This window comes from Stegostoma tigrinum, chromosome 30, assembly GCF_030684315.1.
Source record: "Stegostoma tigrinum isolate sSteTig4 chromosome 30, sSteTig4.hap1, whole genome shotgun sequence".
NCBI classification, from domain to species: Eukaryota; Metazoa; Chordata; class Chondrichthyes; order Orectolobiformes; family Stegostomatidae; genus Stegostoma; species Stegostoma tigrinum.
In genome coordinates this window covers 23,604,927-23,629,744 of record NC_081383.1, presented here as the reverse complement: position 1 = coordinate 23,629,744, position 24,818 = coordinate 23,604,927, and the positions used below count along the sequence as shown (strand labels likewise).

General features: G+C 40.6%; 1 protein-coding gene across 1 annotated transcript; it reads left to right on the top strand.

Moving 5' to 3' along the window:
* The first annotated feature begins 1,453 nt into the window (after positions 1–1,453).
* org (oogenesis-related gene) lies at positions 1,454–18,712 on the top strand. Its single transcript, XM_059638589.1, has 7 exons — positions 1,454–1,544; positions 1,628–1,708; positions 7,121–7,343; positions 10,425–10,567; positions 12,987–13,121; positions 15,365–15,419; positions 18,646–18,712. The coding sequence occupies exons 1-6, from the start codon at positions 1,491–1,493 to the stop codon at positions 15,416–15,418; spliced, it is 690 nt and encodes a 229-aa protein (XP_059494572.1). The 5' UTR covers positions 1,454–1,490; the 3' UTR covers position 15,419; positions 18,646–18,712.
* The last annotated feature ends 6,106 nt before the right edge of the window (positions 18,713–24,818 follow it).

Below are 24,818 nucleotides of genomic sequence, written 5' to 3'. Positions count from 1 at the left end.
TGGGGGTGGGGGTTGGTCAGTGAGGTGGGAGGAGCAGATAGGTGGGAGGGAAAACAGATAGGCCAAGGAGGTAGGGACAAGAGGGGGTGACTGGTCTTGGGATGATTTTGGAGGTGGGGAGATTTTGAAGCTTGTATAGTTCACATTGAGACCATTGGGTTGTAGGGTTCCAAGGCAGAATATGAGATGCTGTTCTTCCAATTTTTGGGTAGCATTGTTGTGTCACTGGAGGAGGCCCAGGATGGACATGTCATCCAGGGAGCAGGAGGGGGAATTGAAGTGGTTTGTGACTGGGAGATGTTGTCGTTTGTCGCGATCCAAGCAAAGGTGCTTCACAAAGTGATCTCTGAGCCTCTGCTTGGTCTCACCAATGTAGAGGAAGCCACATCGGGAACAGTGGATACAATAGACCACATTACCGGATATGCAGGTGAACATCTGTTTAATGTGGAAGGTTTCCTCGGATGGGGGTGAGGGGGGTGGTGTAGGGGCAGGTTTAGCACCTCCTGCGATTGCAGGGAAAGGTGCCGGGGGTGATGGGGCTGGTGGGGAGTGTGGAGTGGATGAGGGAGTCATGGAGAGAGTGGCCCCTCCAGAAAGCAGATAAGGGTGGGGAGGGAAATATAGCCTTCGTAGTGGGGTCAGTCCTCAGTAAAGGGCTCACCTTTATTCCCCTCCACCTGAGCATCAATAAATCCACTGCCACTGCCTCTGAGCTTATTTCTTTAATCGTGAGTCTAACCACGCCCCTGCTGACTCCTTCTCCTGCCTCCAACACCACTCCAAGGCCACACTGGAGACCACAGAATAAAATTCTGTCCCTGTAAGACAGCACAGTACTCCCTCAGTGCCAGTGATAATGGAGTATCAACCTGTCTATTGCCTGTGTTGCAGTTTCTGGAGATGAGCAAATCACCTACTGACTCAGTGACATTGGTGGTGTGGTAATGTCTCTGGACTAGTAACCCAGAACCCCAGGCTAATGTTTCAGGTACGTGGACTTGAATCCATTTATGGCAGATGGTGAAATTTGACTTCATTAAAAATCTTGATTAAAAACACAGCTATCTTAATGACAACCAGATAATCAATGTCAATCGGGATCCCCAATATCCTTAAAAGAATGGAATCTGCAGCATTACCCAGAGTAGCCCATATGTGAAGTCTCCAGCCGACAACAATATGGTTCCCTCTCAACAACTAGAGACGGGGCAATAAGTGCTGGCCTAACCAGGCACACTGCATCCCATGAGCCTATATAAAAGTGTGAGAACTACCAACGGAGCTGGAACTGATGGGGAAAAAGACGCAGAGGCTCTCAGAACCTGCTTATCACAGCAATGAGAGCAATCTGCCTTGAGCTAGCCCTTTAAGAGTAGGTGAGTGGTTCTAATGGTTCACGTGTTACCTTGTTAGGTTCAACCCGCTGCGGCCAGTCTATTGCCGTTAGTACTTCATAGGGAAGGTTGCTGTGCTTTTGTTCATTCGTTATGGCTTTGCCGGAAGATGTAGTTAGTGGTAGTGAGGAACATAAAGATGTTCAGGTTTGGATGTGTGTGTTTTGATGAGGTTGACCAATATTATCTGCTTGCAATTTTTTTTGTTGATTTGGATTATTTGTATTTAGGGAAAATGTTTGGCGACTACAGAAGTTCCCTTGTTCACCTTCTTTCGCAGGATGTCTCGACTCGGGCCTCTAAAATACCTGGTATGTGGATACTTCCTCTGCACCAGCTACTGTTCCGCTATGGTTCTAATACTGCAAACTGGAAGTTCAGGGATTACCTCTCCCAGACTGGGGAACCTCTCGCCTCGGCAATTAACTCGCGCCCTGGATTTTTTTTCATTTGGCTAGAATTAAAGCGCCCTCGTTTGCATCCCAGTTCCACCGTGTTACAATGTGGCGTGCTGCTTCCTTTATGGTTTTTGTGTGACTCGAATCGCTTTAACGCTACCAGGAGTCCCACAATTTTCGCGAGCATTTACTTCATTCATTCTAAATCAGAACAAGGGGCGATAAATGTAACGAATTGTAATTTCTTTTGTATTACTGACACCGTCGTGACTATAAATTGGTGAAGGCGTTGAAGTAGCTGGAGGTATTTAAAAAGTCTCCGACTCCAGGGCTGTCTCTTGGAAATAGAGAATGCATTATCGTGACTGAAGACAAATGATGCTATTGGGATAATTTCGGTTTAAACTCTGGGGTCCAGGGCCGAAACATCAGCCTTCCTGCCCCACTGATGCTGCTTGGCCTGCTGTGTTCATCCAGCTCTACACCTTGTTATCTCAGATTCTCCAGCATCTGCAGTTCCCATTTTCTCGGTTTAAACTATCATGTTTTCCCGTGGTTCGTAATCCTACACGGACACGTGGAAAATACTTACTTTGCCTCGATTGATGTTTTGTGACATTTTGAGTACCAGTCTTTCCCTCTTATGGTGGGTTAGGATAAGGATGAACTTCTGCTAGAAACATGCCAACTGAGAGACCTGAGAAGGGAGCACGTGACGATAATCATTAAACTGAGGCCTATGGTACTGATGCATCTCTTTCCAATATCTGTCAAGGTTTTCCTTTTTGTACTGCATACATTACTTTAAATCTATTTGATTTAGCTGCATGAAATCTATTAATTCCTTCTGAAATTGGAGTAATCCTTACTTAATGCAGCCTAACAGTTTCTTTACTGGTCAGTATTTTGAGTTATGCAAACTCCTGATGTGACACCCTGTATACATTATTTTTGAGATAACAAGGTGTAGAGCTGGATGAACACAGCAGGGCAGGCCAAGCAGCATCAGAGGAGCCAGAAGGCTGATGTTTCGGGCCTAAAATTTTGTTTTCTATTGTTCTTAATCAGCCTGGTCAGCTGTTATTATATACCTCAGGGGGTCATAGTCATACAGCATGGAAATAGACCCTTTTTTTTTGGTCCAAACAGTCTATGATGTCCATAATCCCAAACTAAACTAGTCCCACCTGCCTGGTCCTGGTCCATATCCCTCCAAATGTTTCTTATTCATGTACTTCATACGGATGTCCACGTCCTGTGGAATGAACTTCCAGATGTGAACCACCTTTTTTAATCTTTCTCCTCTTAGGTTTAAAAATATGCTGCCATGCTGTGGAAAAAATATTTGCCATTCACCTTAACTATATCCTTTATGATGTTATAAACTTCTTTAACATCCTGTGCTCCAGTGGAAAAGGTCCCAGCCTCTCCTTCTAACTCAAACAGTCCATTCCCAGCAACATCCTTGTAAATCTCTTTTGACCCCTCTCCACCTTAATATCCTTCCTACAACAGGGTGACCAGAACTGTGTACAGTTTTCCAGAAGAGGCTTCACTAGTGTCTGAGACAATCTTAATGTGGTGATCCAACTCCAGTACTCAAAGCACTGAATAATGAAGGCATACATGCAAAATGCTGCCTTAATCACCCTGTCTACGTGTGTCACAAACTCGACTTGAGCCCAGGCCCCTTTATCCAGGGATAGGGACATGACCCCTGTACCACAAAGTGACTTCATCTGGCAAAGGAGCAGCACTCTGAAAGCTTGAGATTCCAAATAAATCTGTTGGACTGCAACCTGGTGTCATGTGATTTCTCTCACGATAAGTGAAGGCAATATTTGGAGAAACTTGAAGCTTGGTAGCATCTGTGGAAAGACTAGCAATGTTAACATTTGAATCAAATATGATTCTTTTTGAACTGAACATTATCTCTGGTTCTGGCAGCAGTTTCTTCAGCACTTCAGTTTTATTTCAGTCTCCAGTATCTACTGTATTTTGTCTGTGGGCTTCCATTTCTAATGTTGTCATCCTCCTTCATGTTATTTTATTCGCCCATCAAACTTTGACGTAAATCTATATGATGGATGTGTGTGTGTTTATTGCCACACTTACAAATACTAGTCAGTTGCATTTCAAACAACTTTCAATGATTTGAATGAAGATTGCAAATTAATACCATTTCTTTACTATGCTTTATGATGTTCCCACATTTCTCAGCCTCTAACTGAGAATTGTAATGTAACTAAGGCCATTAGCTAGAAACTTTATTACTCTTCTGCAAGTTCATTCTTAATTTGTTCGTGGGATGCAGGTGGTACTTTGGACCACTTCTGTGGTTTGCTCAATTCCCATTGTTACGATGTATGCATGTTTTAAATGATACAATGAATATCGTGTCACAGTCAGCTTCTGCCAGTTTTGGAGTAGGAATGGTGACAAACCTAGATCTCCACTGGCAGTAAAAAACAACTGTGTGTATTGGAGTGGGGAAAAAGAAACTCAGTTGCTTGAATGATGACTTATTTTAAGGCTGGCTGAGATTTTTACAATGATCAAGAGTACCTAATCTAGACACACCCAAAGGTTTCAGGTTTGGTTCATAGCCTGTAGTGAGCAAACTTGTTTGCTGGGATATTGAAAGCCACTGTGCCTTGACCTGAATTTAATTTTAACTTTAACTATGCCTATTCTATATAGTTCTCAACACATTAGAACTGTCTAGAATGTAAATGGCTCCTTCATGCACCATTTATCCAGTCATCTGCTCTATCACTCTATTTCTATGCTCAGTGGCACATTGTACCAGGGCGATCTAGGAAATGTGTACCCTTTTCGAGCTCCTTCTTGCTAGCTTGTTTCCTGCTCCTTAAAATTTGGCTGTAGGATCTTGTTCAGCTTTCTGCCTGTACTGTTTGAATCATGAATACTGATTACTGGCTGGTCCTGTTGGTGTTCTCTGCATTCGCTTGATGATCTCCTTGATTTTTGGCACCAGGAGACAACATACCATTCCTCCGACACTTCCGCCATCTGCAATCCGACCCCACCACCCAAGATATTTTTCCATCCCCACCCTTCTCTGCTTTCCGGAGAGAGACCACTCTCTCCATGACTCCTTTGTTCGCCCCACACTGCGCTCCAATCCCACCACACCCGGCACCTTCCCCTGCAACCGCAGGAAGTGCTACACTTGCCCCCACACCTCCCCCCTCACCCCTATCCCAGGCCCCAAGATGACTTTCCATATTAAGCAGAGGTTCACCTGCACATCTGCCAATGTGGTATACTGCATCCATTGTACCTGGTATGTTTTCCTCTACATTGGGGAAATCAAGCGGAGGCTTGGGGACCGCTTTGCAGAACACCTCCGCTCGGTTCGCAATAAACAACTGCACCTCCCAGTCGCAAACCATTTCCACTCCCCCTCCCATTCTTTAGATGACATGTCCATCATGGGTATCCTGCAGTGCCACAATGATGCCACCCGACGATCGCAGGAACAGCAACTCATGTTCCACTTGGGAACCCTGCAGCCCAATGGTAACAATGTGGACTTCACCAGCTTCAAAATCTCCCCTTCTTTCCCCCCCCGCATCCCAAAACCAGCCCAGTTCGTCCCCTTCCCCCACTGCATCCCCAAGCCAGTCCAACCTGTCTCTGCCTCCCTAACCTGTTCTTCCCCTCGCCCATCCCTTCCTCCCACCCCAAGCTGCACCTCCATCTCCTACCTACTAACCTCATCCCACCTCCTTGACCTGTCCATCTTCCCTGGACTGACCTATCCCCTCCCCACCTATACTCCTCTCCACCTATCTTGTTTTCTCTCCATCTTCGGTCCGCCTCCCCCTCTCTCCCTATTTATTCCAGAATCCTCACCCCATCCCCCTCTCTGAAGGGTCTAGGCCTGAAACATCAGCTTTTGTGCTCCTTAGATGCTGCTGGGCCTGCTGTGTTCATCTAGCCTCACATTTTATTATACCATTTTGGATTCTGGTTTGTGGCTGCGGAGCTTCAAAATCCCTTGGCTGTTACTTTCCCAATTGTCCTCTGTACAGCCGAACCAGTTCTAGCGCCATTTATCTCAGTTCTGGCCATGTTTCCAAGTGGTGCAATCATTGTCCTCTGAGGTTGAGGAAGAGGTCACTGTAGGGGCCCCAGCACTTTTTTTGGCCTAGTCCTGCTTGACTGCCTTGTGGTCATTCATTCTGCTTGGATGTGACTGCACTGCAGGGTTATCACAGTCATGTTAATGTGTAGTTTGTACCTGCTACAGGAATGAGATGTCCTACCATGCCTTTTGTAGGCTATTAATTGACTTTAAAAAGTGACAAGATTACTTTTGTTCTAATGGCCCACGAAACAAATGCCTTGTTTGTACTAACATCCATTTTATAGTGTGGTTATTTTAACTAATAGACTGACTTCAGTGCCACAAATTCAAAACTTAGTCTATTAAATGTTAAAGGCTTTAATTTAATTCATTGCCCTTAATTTCTCCAAATAAAGGCAACAGCCATGTTCACCAACCAAGGCCCTCCAGTCTGATTATTGCTTCTTGGTATATTTATTTCCTCCCTTGGAGTATATGCAGCACTATTCAGCTACATACTACATCTGCAGGCTTAATGTCCAGCACTATTTATTGCTACTACCACCGCTAGGTTCTGTCTTCTGTTGTGAGCAGTTCCCATTGTTAGCAGGTAGAATCCTACCTTCGGCAAACTTTATATTACCCTTGAATTAAGCAGAACTTGCATTTACCAGAATGATTCTTAGACTTCAAGGCTGAAATTATGTAGAGAAATTAAACAAACAATATTAAATTCTCTGCTTTCCTAACTGCCTTCAAGAATTTCAATGTCAGTAGGATTAGGAATCTAGAACTGGAGGCTGTATAGTCTTTAAATTAGACCAAGACTCATCAAGTGACATTAGGGAATGCTTGCCTGAAAAAGGAGACATAATTTGAATTCTTCTGCATTTGACACTAGAAAATGAGAACTTCTACAATCTTCAGATCAAAGATATTGAAGAATATGGGATAAAAGTAACCTGGGTTGTGCTTGAGATCAACCATAATCTCACTAAATGGCACAGCAGGCCGAAGGTGTAAAATGGCTTGGTCACCAAATTGGTCACTGATAATTGGATGGTCCACACAGTGGACAAATGAAGTATTAATATAAAGGAAAACACTTCTGCATGTTTAATGGCTAAGCTGCAGTTTCCTACACCTGATTCTGCAGTAGCATTTTACAACTTACTGACATCTAAACAACTTGAGGTTTATTTTTGTGTAAGAGCTTCTGTTTCTTTTTCTAGTTCAACATGATTCGGAGGTTGTCGACATGGGCCAGTTCCACGGTGCCAGTGGAAGAAGTAAAAGCTGCTGACAGGAATATGCTCATCGGAAGGCGCTGGGTTACAGGGAGGAAGCGCCTAAGCAGATTAGCTCGATTTGTGTTTTCTATGACACCCTACAGACTGCAACAGATGCTTGGCTTCCCTGTGCCCAGCAGTTTAGGTCAGGGTGAAATATTAGATGGTAGGCATTGTTATGTGAAGTGACTTTTTTATGAAAGAAATTTGCTACTTTCTATGCATAAAGGATTAGACTATCTTCTTTGCTTGTATTGAATATGTAGTTAGGATTATATACTTGTTTGCTTTTGATGTTTGCAAATCTTGTGTATAGAAGGCTAAATGGAGAGTTATGCTGCATTCTTCAATTCCCACAATTGGGGAAACATGTTAACAAATCACAGCCCCAGCTGGTCCTCAGTGGCATGCTCTCGTTCAGAGAGCTTGCATTAGCTTACCAAAAACAAAACCATGTGCTGTATTCAATAATAATATTGAATAAATAGTAAATGCTTCTGTTAGTCCCTTTTGATTACGGCTGGTCTGTATTTAATAGCCAGATGATTTTAAGTGATATATTTCAGAAATTTTTACTGGCTGAAAGATGTGCCAGATAGCCGAATTCTATTTTCCACCATTTGATCAGTTGCTCTACAGGTTATGAGACTCGTGTGTTTTTTCCAGAAACTGTTTGTTTTTTTTTCCTTTTCCCAGAAAGGATTTGAATGTTTCTGCTTCTGTATTCCTAGCATGAAGCGAGGTGTATACCCTTGTAAGAAATGTTTCTTATCGCCCTCTAATCTTTCCACTAATCACACTCTCAAATCTGTGTCTGCTAGTCACTGACCTCATTACTAAAGATAAATAGATATTTCCCATCCACTCTATTTTCAGGCCTTTAACAAATTATGTATGTTTTCCCTTTGGCTTCTTCTCTTTAGAGGACCACAATCCCAGCCTATCCAACTTTTTTTCTCATGACTGTGTGTATTTGTCCAGATCGGGCACCAATCCCCTCCATCTCTTTGGTCCAATTACATCCTTTTCTGGAGTGAGGTGACCATAAACTAAGTACAATACTGAAGTTATGGCTGAACAAACAATTTACACAGTTCCAGCATAACCTCCTTCTTGTATTGTATACCTCCAGTGATAAAGGAAGGGATTCCATATGCTGCCTTAACAACCTTTTGTTGACCTGTTTTTTTTTCTATCTAGATATTTGCTCAAGGTCACTCCTTTCCTAGAATCTTGGTATTCTCCCAATAATTACGTATTCCTTTTGTCTTTTGACCTTGCCAAATGCCTCCTTTCTGTCTCGTGTTGAATTTGGAAATTGTCTGCTCACCCGGCCAGCCCATTGATATTTTTCTGATGACATGCCTTACATTTCACTTGAAGTCGTTGCTTGCCTGACAACTATAATCCACTAATGTCCTCCTTTCATTTTCGGTTCTGAATGTCCCCTTGAGCATCCATTTCCCCCTCAATTGTAATATGTCCTCATTTACAAGTTTGACAGCATATAGTTTTCCAGGATCTTTGCAAGGAAGGGCTTCTGAGCAGTAGGCACTCGTTCCCCTTTTTTAAAAAACTGTACCAGTAATTCACAATTCCAGTTTTATGTAAATTACATCTTTTTACAATACTTGTTTTGGCTCATTTCAAGTTGGAATGAAAAGTAAGTGAGCATCCTACAGATCGGCAGCAACAGAGCTGTGTTACTGGCTCTTCCTTCCTACTTTTCAATCATGCTAAAGTTTCCTGAGATGCCAATAGGAACTTGTCATCAAGAGACCATTTTGCCACTGTGTTGGCAACTTAGAATTGTTAATGTTGTGACATGATTTCTGTGATTCTTGGTGTGGGTGGGGGGAAATCAAGTGACTTCTAACTATGGAGTCAAAATAGCTCCTATCTTTATTCACTTCATTCTACCTGTCCCCTGCAACAATTTGATTAGAAAGGACCCTACTGTAAGAACTGGGATCATAAACTCAACAGATATGGTTCTTTTCAGCAAGTTAGCTTTATTAAAAGCTATTATATGTAGAACGGCTTTGGAATTGACTTCCTCACACCTGCAATTACAGTTCATCAACACACAAATAGAGATAGCTAGAACTGCAGATGTTGGAGTTGGGCAATACAGTGTAGAGCTAGAGGAACACAACAGCAGCATCAGGGCTGGGAAGTCAGTGTTTCGGGTTTACACACTTCATCAGGACTGGCGAGGGGTAGGGGAGCTTGAAAATAGAGCTTGGAGATGGGAAGGATACCTTGCCTGAACTAGTCCACAGAAACGTAAAAAGAGATGGAAAAACTGTAGCTGGATGATTCAGCTGACTTCGGGTTGAATTGATGGCCTGTGATCTTTCTTAAATAGTCCTGTTGCATTTGATTCAAAGATATTGCTGGAGGTAGTGCTAGTTAAATTTTCTTGGATCATAGCTGCAACAGGACTGTCTCTGGGCTCTGAGAGAATTCGTTACAACCTTTTTAAGATTACCTCAATTTGCAGGTTACAGAACTCTACTCATTGCTACCTTTTTAAAAGTGTATTTTTTTAAAATTGCTGACTATTTATGGAGTAGAGTTCCATTCTTCTGGAATGTATAAAAATGGAGAAATAGATTATTTCTTTCATTATATTTGAAATGGCCTGCATGTTAGGTTTTTTCGCTTCAGCTGAGAATATAGGTTCAGTAATATGGATACCTGCTTGACTGTAAGATGCTTTTTACATTGAATATAGTTTTTTTTTAAAGCTTTAGCGTGTACTGTTTTACATACATTTTTTTTACCTTCTTTCCATACACCATTTATGTGCTTTCGTTGCTGCACCTAGCAAAATGAGTGGTTTCCTTCTGAAGGCATCAACTTGACTGTCATTTTTAGTGCTATATGTTGTTCCCCATAGCACAAGTGAATGTTGAAACTCTGCTTTTGGGGTGATTTCATATCATTACAAAAATGTTTTGTAATCTGTGTAAAAAAAAAAAAAAAACCTCAATTTTTGAAGGTTTAAAAAAGAAAACCTGATTGCATTGTGTAGGTTATGAACTCGGGAGCCTTGTTTGGGATGGGGGTGGGGGGGAGAAGTGACTTTCTAAATTGTATTCCTCATAACTCAGTTATGCAGTATTTGCACTTTTGCTTCCCTTGACTTGCCTGTGAGATGACTGTCAGCTGTAGAGTGTTTGTCTGAAATTCCATTAGTTTTAGATTGTAAATGCAGCTCTGTACTCTGATTTCATATTTTCAGAACTCGGATCATCACCTAATAAACCATATGGCAAAGGAAGCAAAAGGAAACAAGATGATCTAGCTGATGAAGAACTCTGCTGGGTTGAATCTTTGGCCTGTGACCTACCGGAAGATGATTCAGTGGAGGATCCCACTTATGAGGTGTTGATTTAGAATTGCCACAATAAATATTGTGGGATTTTTATTAACATACTGTGTGTGGCAATCAGGAGGATGTTTATCATTAATAGTGTGGAGCTGGAGGAACACAGCGGGCCAGGTAACATCAGAGGAGCAGAAATGTTGACATTAAGGGCCCCAACCCAAAACATCGATTTTCCTGCTTATCACTTGCTTGTTTGGTTTCTCCCGAGTGTGGCTTTTTATTTTGTTTTGAAGTATGATTCCGTGGAAACTGAGCAAGTCAAAAATGCCATTTGGAGATTGTATGCATCTGACTATTCACTCTCCTCATACAGTCACCCTCTGATATCACATCACCAGGATTCCTGAGAATGGGCATTTTGTAAGTAATTCACTGGCACAAGTTTTTTTTTCTAACCAAATAGCTCAGCTGCTGCCTCCATAAAGTTTAATTTTGCTCCAGTCTTTCTCAACTGCACCAAGTAAATAATATAAGTGGGCTTTTTTGCTAAGGTTACTGTGACTTGCAGTGAACAATCAGCACTCAAGGCTTTGTTTACAATCTCCATATTTTTCTAACGGAGTTCTGTTGGCATGCTTTTCATGCTAGTCTCCTCCAATGCAAGTGCCCTAATTTTGAGTGCTCAATCCTTGCCTGATCTCTGTACCTAAAAGCCTGACACACTGCACGTGTACTAGGACTCCTAGGGCATGTTGGTAATTGGAGTTCTCGGCCTCCATAGCAATGCCATAAAGAAGCATTTGCTGGAGTCTCTCGTCCCACCTTAAAAAAGCAAAGGCAATTTAGCACTTCTTCCCAGAGGGACACAGCTAATTTGTCATACTTGTGTTCTCGTTGCTGTTGACTTAAACAATTTTAATTTGGACCAAGGTGGAAACCTACTATGAAGGTCATTTTTGAGAATCTCCAAGGCAGATTGCATCATGTAAAAGCATATCAGCCTCTAGCCCCTTTTCAGTTCTGATCAATTTTAGCTCCATTATTTCCTGGTTTTTAACTATTTCAGCTATTCCAGTGACTTAATCCAGTATGTTTTTTTTTATGATCAACACACATTTTCAGTATCAGAACTTGGCCTTTCTGCATACAAGAATCCATCACTGGGACATCAATCTGTCAAACTATTGACTTCAGTGGCCGACTTGATTCCTCTCTGACAAGTCGAAATGCACAGTTTGCAAGTCAAGCTTTTTTTTGCCTAGTTTTATGCTCGCAGCAAGAGTTTACATGCAAAACTGTTCAAGAAGGCTGGAGTTACTTCATAACTCTGAATTACGCATTAAAATCTTTTTTGTTTGTTATTCTCTTGGGATTTGGGTGTCACTGGCTTTTTTTTGCCTTTCTCAAACTGCCATGGAATTGATTTGAAGTAGCTGGAGTAACCAGAGGTCAGTTAAGAGTAAACCACATTGCTGTGAATGTGGAATCCCATGTCGGCCGGTCTAAGTGTGACAAACTTCCTTCCCTGAAAGACAGTAATGGACCAGATTGGCTTTTTATGGCAATCAGGTGGTTGTCAATAGGCTAGATTTTAATAACTAAATATTTATTGATTTATGTTTCACCAACTGCCACTGAGAGATTTGAGCACCTTAGTCTGGATCTCTGGATTATTAGTTAGTTTATTGACATTGACCAAGCTACACAAACAACATAACGTAGCAGAGTGAGCATTGCAGATATTAGTCTTGGTCTTGTGTTATTGAAAGATTATTCCATGAACCCTACTGCGTAATGCTAATCAGTCTATTCCACATTCCTCTTTGCGTGTATTTCTAATAATTGCATTTCCTTACTCTAATGCCACCCACACTGCTATTTATGCCTAGTGAGGAATAATTCAGTAACATCTTTGCAAAACTACAACAGGGTCCTGAAGCCCTTCCACAACAGTGACCTTGCTTTTAAATGAAAAACATTGTTAACCCTCACCTAAAAAAGTATTTAGTCATTTTTTTTAACTTTCCTTTCTTCAATCACCCTTCTGCCTGATTTCAAACCAAGACTAAAACTTACTATTAGAAATAAAAATCCAGATATATTTTAAGATAATCTGGAATCTTGCAGACTCTGTTTTAACTGAACTCTCCCTTTTAACTGCAATAAGTTCTGTGCATTGGATAGAAAAGCTCAGCTGCCAACTGCAGGCAGGAAGCCTTATCAAAATTTGGTTTTGGGTACAGTTTGGAAACCAACAAAATAGGTTTCTGAGGCATATCCACTTTGGTTTTATTTTTGGTTATAAAGTTATTTTCTAAAGAATGTAAAGTTAAAAGACCTGTTTCATTGACTTAATGAAGATTTGAATACCAATTAATTATGCCATTTTGTTCACCTTAATTTAAGACTGCAGTTTTTTTGCCATTAATACATTTTATTTTTGAATTGACATTTGACACTTGCAACTCCATTTAGCCCAGCAAATACTACACTGACTCTGAAGACATCAGCGAGGAGCACAAGGAATGTAATGATACAGAGACTGACCTGGAGGTAGAAGAGACTGGAGACCCTGGTTTATTGAGACTGAAAGAGATTCCTCATCATGAGGTAAGACCTAGATTCACTTTTTTTACAATGAGAAATTAGACTTAGTTTTTTATTGGTAATAAAAACAGGGTTATTTTGCATGACCTGGAAAAACTAAAAATTATTCCATGCATGAAATGTCACAAAGAGAATAATCTTGAACTTTTTGAGACTTCTGTGCATTTCCCAGATCTTAGTCTATTTTGACACTTGTAGTCAATATCCTGCTGATCTGTTCTACAATCCTAAATCTTCAAAAACTGCCTTCATCAACAGATTATTCATAACTGCTGTTCAGAAATAGCCTGTGACCTAAACTGTCAATTATCATACAACTCCCCATTCTTGTGATCTAACAGTGGGGAGAGGCCAGCCCTCATGACCAGAAGTGGTGTACAAATGCTTTGCTATTCTGTCATTTGTTTAAATAATAGTTGTGCGAATGGTTACGCATTAAATACTGAAATGATGTTTCTTTGTTTAAAAAATGCACACAGCATTGCATATTATGGCAATTCAGTGATTTAGTCTAACTTAAGTAATGGCTGCTTCAGCCACTTCCATATTTTCTTATTACCTTCCAGACCTGATACATGCTACTTCTGCCTGTCACCTTGATTTATTTATTCACTGTCATGTATACTTGTAAGAAATACAGTGAACCGTTGTATGATATTGCCACTCTGGTGCCATTTTGAAACATAAAAAATTACAACAGTGTTGTACCATTACTGGTCTTGTAGCGGAATTCATTTCCCTGTCATTTTGTTGCATTTTAAAAGCAAAGACCTTGCACTTTAAATGGTGATTTATAATTTTTTCACTGTCTGGTTGGAAAAATTGAGGAAAAATCCTGTGACATTTCCTCTCTGAATTTTCTAACTATCCCCTTGTGAGCACTGGTGAATTTTTTTTTTCAGTTTACTTGATCTTTTACAATGTTCCTTTTTAAAATTTGTCATTGTTTTTATACTGTACTTCATTTTAAATGGTTAATTTAGATATTCAGTAGCCTGAGCTGTGCCTGCAATGAAGAGCATGCAATGAATCCAGTTTGGAACCTTCAGTTGGACCCAATGGAAATATACAGACCTGAAATGTTAGCTGTTTTTCTCTCCAGAAAGTTTTTGACTTGCAGTTTTTCACTATTGCCTTCCTGAAACATCAAACAGGCTTTTGAGCAGATTTTTGTTAAAGCTGACTTCAAGTGAGCCATGATAATGAAATGAGGCTGGATGAACACAGCAGGCCCAGCAGCATCTCGGGAGCACAAAAGCTGACGTTTCGGGCCTAGACCCTTCATCTGAGAGGGGGATGGGGTGAGGGTTCTGGAATAAATAGGGAGAGAGGGGGAGGTGGACCGAAGATGGAGAGAAGAGAGTATAGGTGGGGAGGGGATAGGTCAGTTCAGGGAAGATGGACAGGTCAAGGAGGTGGGATGAGGTTAGTAGGTAGGAGATGGAGGTGCAGCTTGGGTTGGGAGGAAGGGATGGGTGAGAGGAAGAACAGGTTAGGGGGGCAGAGACAGGTTGGACTGGTTTGGGGATGCAGTGGGTTGAGGGGAAGAGCTGGGCTGGTTTTGGGATGCAGTGGGGGAAGGGGATATTTTGAAGCTGGTGAAGTCCACATTGATACCATTGGGCTGCAGGGTTCCCAAGCGGGATATGAGTTGCTGTTCCTGCAACCTTTGGGTGGCATCATTGTGGCAGTGCAGGAGGCCCATGATGGACATGTCATCTAGAGAATGGGAGGGGGAATGGAAATGGTTTGCGACTGGGAAATGCAGTTGTTTATTGCGAACCGAGCGCAGGTGTTCTGCAAAGTGGTCCCCAAGCCTCCGCTTGGTTTCCGCAATGTAGAGGAAGCCACACCAGTACAGTGGATGCAGTATACCACATTGGCAGATGTGCAGGTGAACCTCTGCTTAATGTGGAAAGTGAGCCATGTATTTGTTTAGTTTTGTCTTGAAATCTAAAGTTTTCCATAACTGACCCAAGACTAGAAGCTTTAAGAGACCTCCATTGTACTGTGCCTTGGGTTTTGGTAGGAGCTGTTCCATTATAATGGCTGAGAATAAAGAGCCATATTTTTCTACCTTTGCTCTAGATAGTAGTATAAGAAGTTGAAGTTAATCTGGGATGATTTGGATTTCATTGTGACAGGTGACTGGTCTCTTTGGGGATTGGGGTGGAAAGCTACCATCACTCCTGAATTTAAATTTCTTATGTATTCTAAATTTAAAACTTGATTTCCACATTTTGTAGCAGAATGAAAATGATGTACCTTGCATTGGTTCTAACGAGAATATCAATTCTTAAGGTAAGATTTTAGCCTCTAGGCATCAATAAATTGCCAAAAGTATATAATGTATTGCCTCAAAGTCAAAAGTAATCTTCTCTCATGTTTAGAGTTCCTACTTGATTTATTGGATTTGTTTGATTCCAGACAGAACAAAGAGCTAGGTGATTATTTCTTTACAACTTTAATGCATGCAAGCTGGAGTCTGTCATCAGGTCCCCTTGTGGTTTTAAACAGCTTTCTACCGTGTCTACTGCAAGCGATTTTTTTTGGGTTAAAGACCTCACAGCTTTGTATGTTGTTTATTGTAGTAATCCTGTCCTCTGTAACTCCAAATATATCGGATTTGAGTAAGATAATTATGTCCCAATGCTTTTCAGTGCCAACAGCCATGTCACTTGTGTTTAGTTGGCAGTTTAATTTTATATCTAAACTTTGAAGCAAAGTTAAAGGTTTTTGTTAAAGCTGACTTCAAGTGAGCCATGTATAGATAAACTGTCTGGGTGTCAACAAATCTACGTGTTATCTTAAGATCAGGTAAACGGCTTTTGGCATCCTGAATTCCTTCAATTCTAGAGTTTTTTGAATTCTTGAAAGTAACAAATAGAACCACCATTTAAGGAAGAGGGACAATGGGGTGCAATAAGAGGGCATATGCTAGAGTCTGTTACCTTTTTTCCTTAATAGTACTTAATGCTTGGCATGACTTTAAGCAGCATTAACATGGATTTATGAATGGGAAATAGTTGGGAAAATCCTTAAATTGAGGTTAGAAAAGGGGATATTAGACCTGTCGCGCATTTTTTTTTAACATCAAAGAACATGGATAGCTATTCAAAATTGGTCCTTTTTTATTTGCTTGGATTAATGTTCAGAAAATAGAATATTTGCAGATTGATAACTTGCAATCCGCAGTATATGGCAAGGATCAATACTTTGACCTCAGCTATGTACGATCTATATTAGAGATGGGGTTGATGTAATGGCAGTATAAATTTTTAGCATGGCAAGTAATCTGAAATCTGATCTGCAGAAAGATACTGTTTGTGTGTCTGTCTGGAAGAATCTGTTCAATAGAATACAATGATGTTATCCTCCTCTTAATGGAAAAAAAATTTAAAAATGGCTTTTAAATTGCTCAGACTCAGAATATTTACACGCTGAGGGTCCTGGTCATCCTTTATATATGAAAGACAAGATTAGCATTCACGTTTCACATTTCTTAAATAGTGTTCATTTCAGACTAGAGAGCCTACTATTTTTATACTGCTGTTGCCATGAAGTTTTTCTATTATCAGTTATTTGAGGTTTCATCATTTTACTTTTAAAACATTACCCCTTCACTGAATTCAGTAAATTGTCTGATGGTTAGTTCTAGTAAAAGTCCAATGCTAAACCTGATTTTTATTTTCCCTATTCTCTCCTACCACAGTGCTGATTTTTTTTTTCAAATGTTTGCATCTTTTTAAAATACTTAATGGTGTTGTGCACTACTTGTGTCTAATATTTTTTCCCCTGCTGATTTTCCACCCTCTTGGAGTGACAATATGAAATCAGTTACTTCTCATCTTTTGTTTTGTAATAATATCTCCCTGGTCTTTGATGCACCAGCTAAAATGTTTTTGTCTTCTTTGCTCTACACAGTAATCCTGCTAACCTTTGTATCTTGGGTCAAACTATTGTTTTCAAAACCTCATTTGATCCTGATAACTTTATTGTAGCCTCTGGCTTTGATATCCTCCTTTGCTGTAGTGGCACACCAAAATATTCATGTGGGAACCAAAATATTCGTGTGGGATTGTTTATTCCCTGTGATCCATGCTACTAGTTATATAAAAATCAAAGCACTGTTTTCTTTACAGGTGAACAGACAGCATTGTACTGTGTACTGAACACCAAAAAACTCCTACAATGTTTCAGCCTCCTGTACTAAATGAGTACTTTTCTCCTTTTCTGTTTTTCCACTTCTCCAGTTTTACATCGATCTTTTCTGTTCTATTAAACATTCTTGTCCTTCAAACGCCTTTGCAACCAGCGCACTGTGGAATTGCATTATTCCTTCAATAGACCAGATTAAATGAAATTTTTGGTTTTGTGAGCTTGAATGCTCTTTTCAATTTCCTTTAAATATCCGATTGAATGAAGTGGTTAACTGGGAGTCTGTTCGCTTCCACTTTATTGAAGGGAAAGAGAAATTCTTTTCTGTTTATGGTTGCAAGTCTATCTAAGCTTGACAGAAGAATTGACTGAGATGTAGGCCATTCAGCCCATTGGGTCTCCTGCTGTTCATGGAGATCATGGCTGATCTGATAACCCCAACTTCACTTTTCTGCCTCTTCTTCCCCATAAGCCTTGATTTTCCTTACTGGTTTAGAAATCTATCCATCTCTGCCTCCAGTATACTTAATGATCCAGCATGGTTAGCACTCTACAGTAAAACATTTCTCTGATTCACTGCTCTCATTCCTCATCTGTCTCAAATGTACTTTTGATTATGTCCTCCAGTCCAAAACTCTCCCACAATGTGAAATGAATTCTTCACATCTACCCTGTCAAGTCCCCTAAGAGTTTTGTAATTGATCAGACTTGAATGACTTTTTAAAAAAAAATTAAACAGAACTCCTTTACGATCCTTGGGACATGTGCAAATAAAATGTATTACTGTGTTGCAGTGTGTGACATGCAACCAAATTGCACACAGCACACTGCTTACATTACAGTACAGTAAGAGCCAGATCGTCTTATTGATTTGCTTGGTAACCAAGACTGAGGAAAACACTCCTGCTTTTTCAGCCAACTGCACATTAGACCAAGTCTCAGTTTAAGTTTGCGATTAAAAAGATTCCTTTGTATGCATAGCACTGTATTGAAGTGTCTGAAAATATTTTAGATATAGACGGTTTCCATAGAAGACTGAGGAGTCCATGAATTGAGCTCTTTCAATTTATACTGGTGCTACAGAGCAGATTCAGAGAGAAACAATTAATATTTCAATTCCAGTGATTTATCCTATGGCATTTGGACCAGAATTTTTTCTTTTTAAACATAATCTATTTTTCTGATGTTATTAAACATCTCTGGAGCAGGTGGGAGTTTAAACTGAACTTGCAGGTCTTGAGGTGGGGACAGTACCACCATGCCACAGATCTTCTGATGCAGTTTGGTAGTGTTTGGCCTGCTTCAAATGTGTTGTGAAAATTTTTATTTTCTTTTGCCTCTAGTAATTTTTTTTTGTTTTTGCTTGCAGATTGAGAACCTGAGCATTACTGACTTTTTTCTCCATAAATATTTGAACTTTTGTAATTTGAATCCACTGTACTTTTTGTATGTTCAGTATTGTGATTTAATAAAAATTGTTCAGTTCAATCATCATGTCGTTCATCTTTTTAAGAGTCAGATTGAAGGCTTTTATTACCACTAAAAATGGCTTGTTCACAGCTGTTGCTACCCTTGTTTCCACCATGCACACTTCAACTTCAGTTCATCCAAAATGTTGTTCTCGCAGCAAATTCTATTCAAGTTACCTTGGTGCTTGAGAGGTAGTAGGAACTGTAGATGCTGGAGAATCTGATAACAGGTTGTAGAGCTGGATGACCACAGCAGGCCAAGCAGCATCAGAAGGGCAGGAGAGCTGATGTTTTGGGCCGAGACCCTCCTTCCACCCTACCTTGGTGCTTGTTGCCTTACTCCAAGTCCAGGTCCAGCAACAACTTGATTCTGAAAGGGTTTTTTAAATGAAAATGAATTGTTCTAAAATCCACAGCTTCAACCCCTCCCAACTGTTAACCATTTTCTGTCCCACAAGCCTCGACATCTGTATCTCTTGTGTATCTCCAATTTCTATTCCTTCACAGTTGGCCATGCCTCCTTGTTCATGTGTCCTAGGCTCTGGACTTCCCTCTTTAGCACTCTTCTTCTGAACTTTTAATAAAAGATGCTTTTTAAAACCTCCCTTTCCTGCTGAGCTTTCAGTCACCTGCCGAATTATTTTTAGTAGGCCCAATGTCAAGTTTTAATTTCCTCCAACACTTTTGGGGTTATTTGGTCACTAGTTTTTTTTCTAAAAGAAGTATAGATGCAAGTTGTTTTGATCATGAAATATTTTTGTTTAGCCAGCACTAAATATCTATAATTGATGTAGGTCTCCATTAATGTAAATCTGTTCACTACTGCACTGCTAGGTCCAGTGCCTGCTTTTAAGCACCAGATTTAACAGTTGTGTTTGACTGCTACAGTAGTAAATATTTTCTACTCCTGTGCAATTGTTTGGCAAGTAAGCAGCATTAGCACACTTGAAAGTATTAATTTAATTTTTAAACTTAAACTCACACTTGGTCCTGTAAAATGTTATGCCACCTTGTATCACTTGCAGTTTTAATGGCTAATTGCTGTGATTCAAAAATACCTGGCACACATTGTTACAGATAATGTAAATAACAATATGTATTCAACAAATTCTAATTCACATCTTTTGAGCTTTGAAAGGTTGTTGCCTTTAAACTCCCAGTTGCATCTGTTGTTTGCTTGCTATGTTATGGCTGTGTTGCTCTTGTCATGTATCAACTGCCCACATCAGGTGGGAGGTCGTTATGTTATAAAAACAAGTCCAACTGTCTCCCCTTCACACTCAATGGTAATACCATTTGTAAAACTCTATACTATAAGACCAGAAGACATAGGAGTGGAAGTAAGGCTATTCGGCCCATCAAGTCCACTCTGCCATTTAAATCATGGCTGATGGGCATGTCAACACCACTTCCCTGCACTCTCCACGTAGCCCTTGATTCCTTTTGAGATCAAGAATTTGTCGATCTCTGCCTTGAAGGCATCCGACGTCCTGGCCTCCACTGCACTCTGCGGCAATGAATTTCACAAGCCCACCGCTCTCTGGCTGAAGAAATGTCGTCTCATTTCAGTTTTAAATTTACCCCCTCTAATTTTAAGGCTGTGCCCACGGGTCCTAGTCTCCCTGCCTAACAGAAACCACTTCCTAGCATCCACCCTTTCTAAGCCATACATAAGCTTGTAAGTTTCTATTAGATCTCCCCTCAACCTTCTAAACTCTAAGTACAATCCCAGGATCCTTAGCTGTTCATCATATGCTTAAGCCTACCATTCTAGGGACCATCCATGTGAATCTCTGCTGGACACGCTCCAGGGCTAGTATGCTCTTCCTGAGGTGTGGGGCCTAAAATTGGACACAGTATTCCAAATGGGCCATAACTAGAGCCTTATAAAGCCTCAGAAGCACATCGCTGCTTTTATATTCCAACCCTCTTGAGATAAACGACAACATTACGTTCGCTTTCTTAATTACGGACTCTACCTGCAAGTTAACCTTTAGAGAATCCTGGACCAACACTCCCAGATCCCTTTGCACTTCTGATTTGTGAATTTTCTCACCGTTTAGAAAATAGTCCATGCCTGTATATTTTTCCCCCGAAAAGTGCAAAACCTCACATTGAATTTCATCAGCCATTTCCTGGACCACTCTCCTAAACTGTCTAAATCTTTCTGCAGCTTCCCCACCTCCTCAGTACTACCTGCCTGTCCACCTATCTTTGTATCATCGGCAAACTTCGCCAGAATGCCCCCAGTCCCTTCATCCAGTTCGTTAATACATAAGGTGAACAGCTATGGCCCCAACACTGAACCCTACGGAACACCACTCGTCACCGGTTGCCATTCCGAGAAAGAGCCTTTTATCCCAACTCTCTGCCTTCTGTCAGACAGCCAATCCTCAATCCAAGCCAGTAGCTCACCTCAAACACCATGGGCCCTCACCTGGCTCAGCAGCCTCCTGTGAGGCACTGTATCAAAGGCCTTTTGGAAGTCTAGATAGATAACATTTACTGGGTTTCCCTGGTCTAACATACTTATTACTTCTTCAAAGAATTCCAACAGGTTTGTCAGGCACGACCTCCCCTTACTAAAACCATGCTGACTTCTTTTAATCTGACCCTGCACTTCAAGGAATTTAGAAATCTCATAAGTCACGATTGTGATGATTTATTTTTGACTTCCATTACCTGATTTTATTACACAGACTGAAATGGTTTTGAAAAAGAAAGACAATTTAATGATTACCTGACAGAAGGTTGAGCTAAACTTTAGGGAAGTGCTGTGAAGTAAACAAAGTCATCTGATCTGAGATTGATGCTTTAAGACTGAAACCAGCAAGGCATAGAAAAAAAATTGAAATTCTCACTTCAGTTTTTTTAAGTTTGGAAACAATAATGCTCGACATGGAAGCACATGAATAAGCTGTGTCAAGGACTGCTTTGGCAGAGCAGGAATTAAGTGAAATTGGAAAATTCTCCTCCTTGCTTGCTGTAAATGACCTATTCATACCCATTTCTTACCAGAACGCGGTTAACAGCCACACAGGATACCACTATTGTCAATGTTAATAACATTCATCCATGTCATTACGCAAGGATGATCTTGCATTAAAATCTAACATATGAATCATAGCATCACTACAGTGTGGGAGCAGGCCATTTGGCCCCTTGAGTCCATACCAATCCTACAAAGAACATTACACCCACATCGTAATCTTGCATTTCCCATGGCTAACCTACCTTACCTGCACATCCTGGACACTATGGGCAATTTAGCATTGTTGGATCTGTGCTGTAGGTTCAGACACCACTGAAGTTGAGGCAGATTTCCCTATGTTGAAATGTCATGTCATAAAATCCTGTCTTAAAGGTACGTTACCAGTTGGCCTGGAATCTATGCAATTACAACAGAACTGCATATTGCTTTTGCAGACCTGAGCAAAGCCATTTGTATTTTTGGACTGGTCTCGTTTGCCTGTTTAAAACAAAGAAAACCCCTCGATCGTGAGTATTTTCAAGGTGAAAAGAATGGAAAAACCATCTTTTATGACCTGAAACCTGACTCATCCCTGAATTAGTGCAGGGTCATGTTCTTGCTCTGCTGTTTTGGCATCTTTTGCCTCTTGCATGCTTTCTGGGATTGTGATTTTGGAGAAATCAGTTGATTAAATTGGCTTGTACTCCCACCTGAAGCCTTGTAATTATAGCATTATATGTGAGTAACGATGCAACTATGGAGCAATTTTGCTCGTACTTGCTATGTTACTTTTTTCAACAACTGGATTTTAAGTAACTGACTTGCAATGCATGTATGGGTCACAAGGGAGCAGCAGCAAATCATCCATTTGTAATCTTATCCTACTGCATTTGCTTTTAGAGTTGTATTACTATTTACTTTTAGGTTTTGATTTGAAGATTGATTTGTTTGCTTTAATGCCTTATTTTGTATTGTCAAATGGATTGTTTATTTAGAGTCATTTCTGGCATAGTAAGAATGTATTGTCAATATATTGTTATAAGGAAATGTATAGCAACCTTTGTTGTAATGAAACTAGTGATTGTTTCAAATGCGGTAACTTGAAGTTAAGTTGAGTATAGCATTAAATAATTCTGAAACTGAATTTGTGCTTTGAAAGCAAAAAAAGTGCGAAGGTAATTTTTTTTACACTGAAAATACTCTTTCCCTCAAAGACATCATTTATCTGTATTAGTCTAAGGTCCACAAAAATCCGTACTGTAAAATGAAGTGCCCAGACAGATAAAGCAACATAAAGTTCAGCATCAACAGTCCCCTTGATCGCAAAAGCAACATTTCACTGCTTGTTATTTGCTAAGCAAAAGAAACTGATCTATCAGCATTTATTTATTTCTAATCCATCAACAGCCCGGAGGGACCTGCAACACCACCAACCAACTAAATTATGTTATAAAAACAGTTAAACTCTTTAAAATGTTAGTTTTTCACTACCCCATTATTTGTCCCAAAAATGATACTTTGCTCTTGATCAAGTTAAATTTTAAATCATCAAGCTTCTAAATAACACTGTCATCTTTTGAAAACACTGGCTAAGTGCAAGTTGCTATTTTTTTAACTTTTCATTTTTGTTTTGGAGAGTTTCCCTTCACAAGGTTTATGGAACTTCTTGTGATGACTTTGTCAAACTCTCCTCATTAATCATCTGTCCTGCTCCCTGTGATATCCCTCACATCAGATTCTAGTCCTATTGTGCCACACACCATGCCAAGAACAAATCACCACACACTGGGTATCCTGAAAAGACCTCCCTCTCTGGTACCCGTGCCATATTTAAAAGGTTCCTCTGCGCCCAGATGAGCATTGACATTCCGAAGTCCTGACTTGCCAGTTGGTGTTGAGGTTCCTCACAGCCAGAGGTAAGCCAAAGCTGCCAGATATCTGCTTGGACTTCTACCTTGCAAATTCCTTACATCTGACTTGTTTAGCATACTTGGAAAGCTGAATATTAATGAGTTGAGTTGTGACATTAATAAGATGCTTAAGCTAGAAACAAAACAAAATAGAAATTGCTGGAAAAGCTCAGCAGGGCTGGCAGCACCTGTGAAGTGAAAGCAGAGAAATCCGAGTTCTGAGGAAGGATCACCGGACCTGAAACATTAACTCCGATTTCTCTTCACAGATGCTGCTAGACGTGCTGAGCTTTTCCAGCATCTTCTGTTTTTGTTCCTGACTTGCAGCATCTGCAGCTCTTTTGGTTTTTATTTAGTGCTTAACGAGCTAGAATGCCTTTAATTGGCGCTTAGCTGGTGCACAGTGCGAAACCCGCCTTGAAAGATGAAAGGTGCTGTGAATCGCCGCCAACATTGAGATGGAAGTCACTGGACTTCTCACTCAGGTCTGCTACAAATTTCGCCATTGCCCGCATCACTCAGATCCTTTTTATGGTCTAACGTCCACTGTCTCTGAAAGGATGTTTGCTGTGTATATTCTGACAACCCTGATCCTCGTCCCTTCCCATCTCCACAAACCAGGTTTGCAGTGTGTGAATTGGTCTGCAGGTTCTGATATTTGATCCACATACCCCTTGGCCTCTGGCTCTGCACCACATTCGGCTTGGGTGAATCCTGTGAAACTGTGAACTGGTGCCAGAATACACACTGACCTGAGTTGTCAATGTAAATCTCACTGGTTAACTGTGGAAATGGTTTTGAAGTAGGCTCTGTGAGTGATATGCTGCAAACATACTCCCCCTCCATCCCTTTTGAAGATGTTGTTGTGTTTCTGGTGCTTCAGTGATTCAGTGATTCATTGTTCTGTGCTGTGGCCTCCCACAATCTCTCCCAGCGTGTCACCACATAGCATGCTGCTCCTCAGCTGCTTTGCTTCCGTTGTTAAATGTCTAACTCTTCCGCTCTTTATAGTTGATTTCTTGGGAAAGAGAGAAGCCCCATCTGATCCAGCCTCTGATTCAATTTCTTTCCCTGATTCAGTCACCTTCAGACCTATTAGTATCTACAGTGAGAAGGGTGGACTGAACAAGATTTGTCTGAACTGATTGGTCAATCCCTCTACCCGCTTGCCAGTTGTAGCCATATGGTACAG

Bases quoted from the DNA above. Each gene is read 5' to 3' on its own strand.
- org (XM_059638589.1), top strand. From the start codon at position 1,491: ATGGCTTTGCCGGAAGATGTAGTTAGTGGTAGTGAGGAACATAAAGAT. The intron at 7,344-10,424 runs GTAGGCATTGTT...TCATATTTTCAG, and splicing joins TCAGGGTGAAATATTAGATG to AACTCGGATCATCACCTAAT. The intron at 10,568-12,986 runs GTGTTGATTTAG...AACTCCATTTAG, and splicing joins TGGAGGATCCCACTTATGAG to CCCAGCAAATACTACACTGA.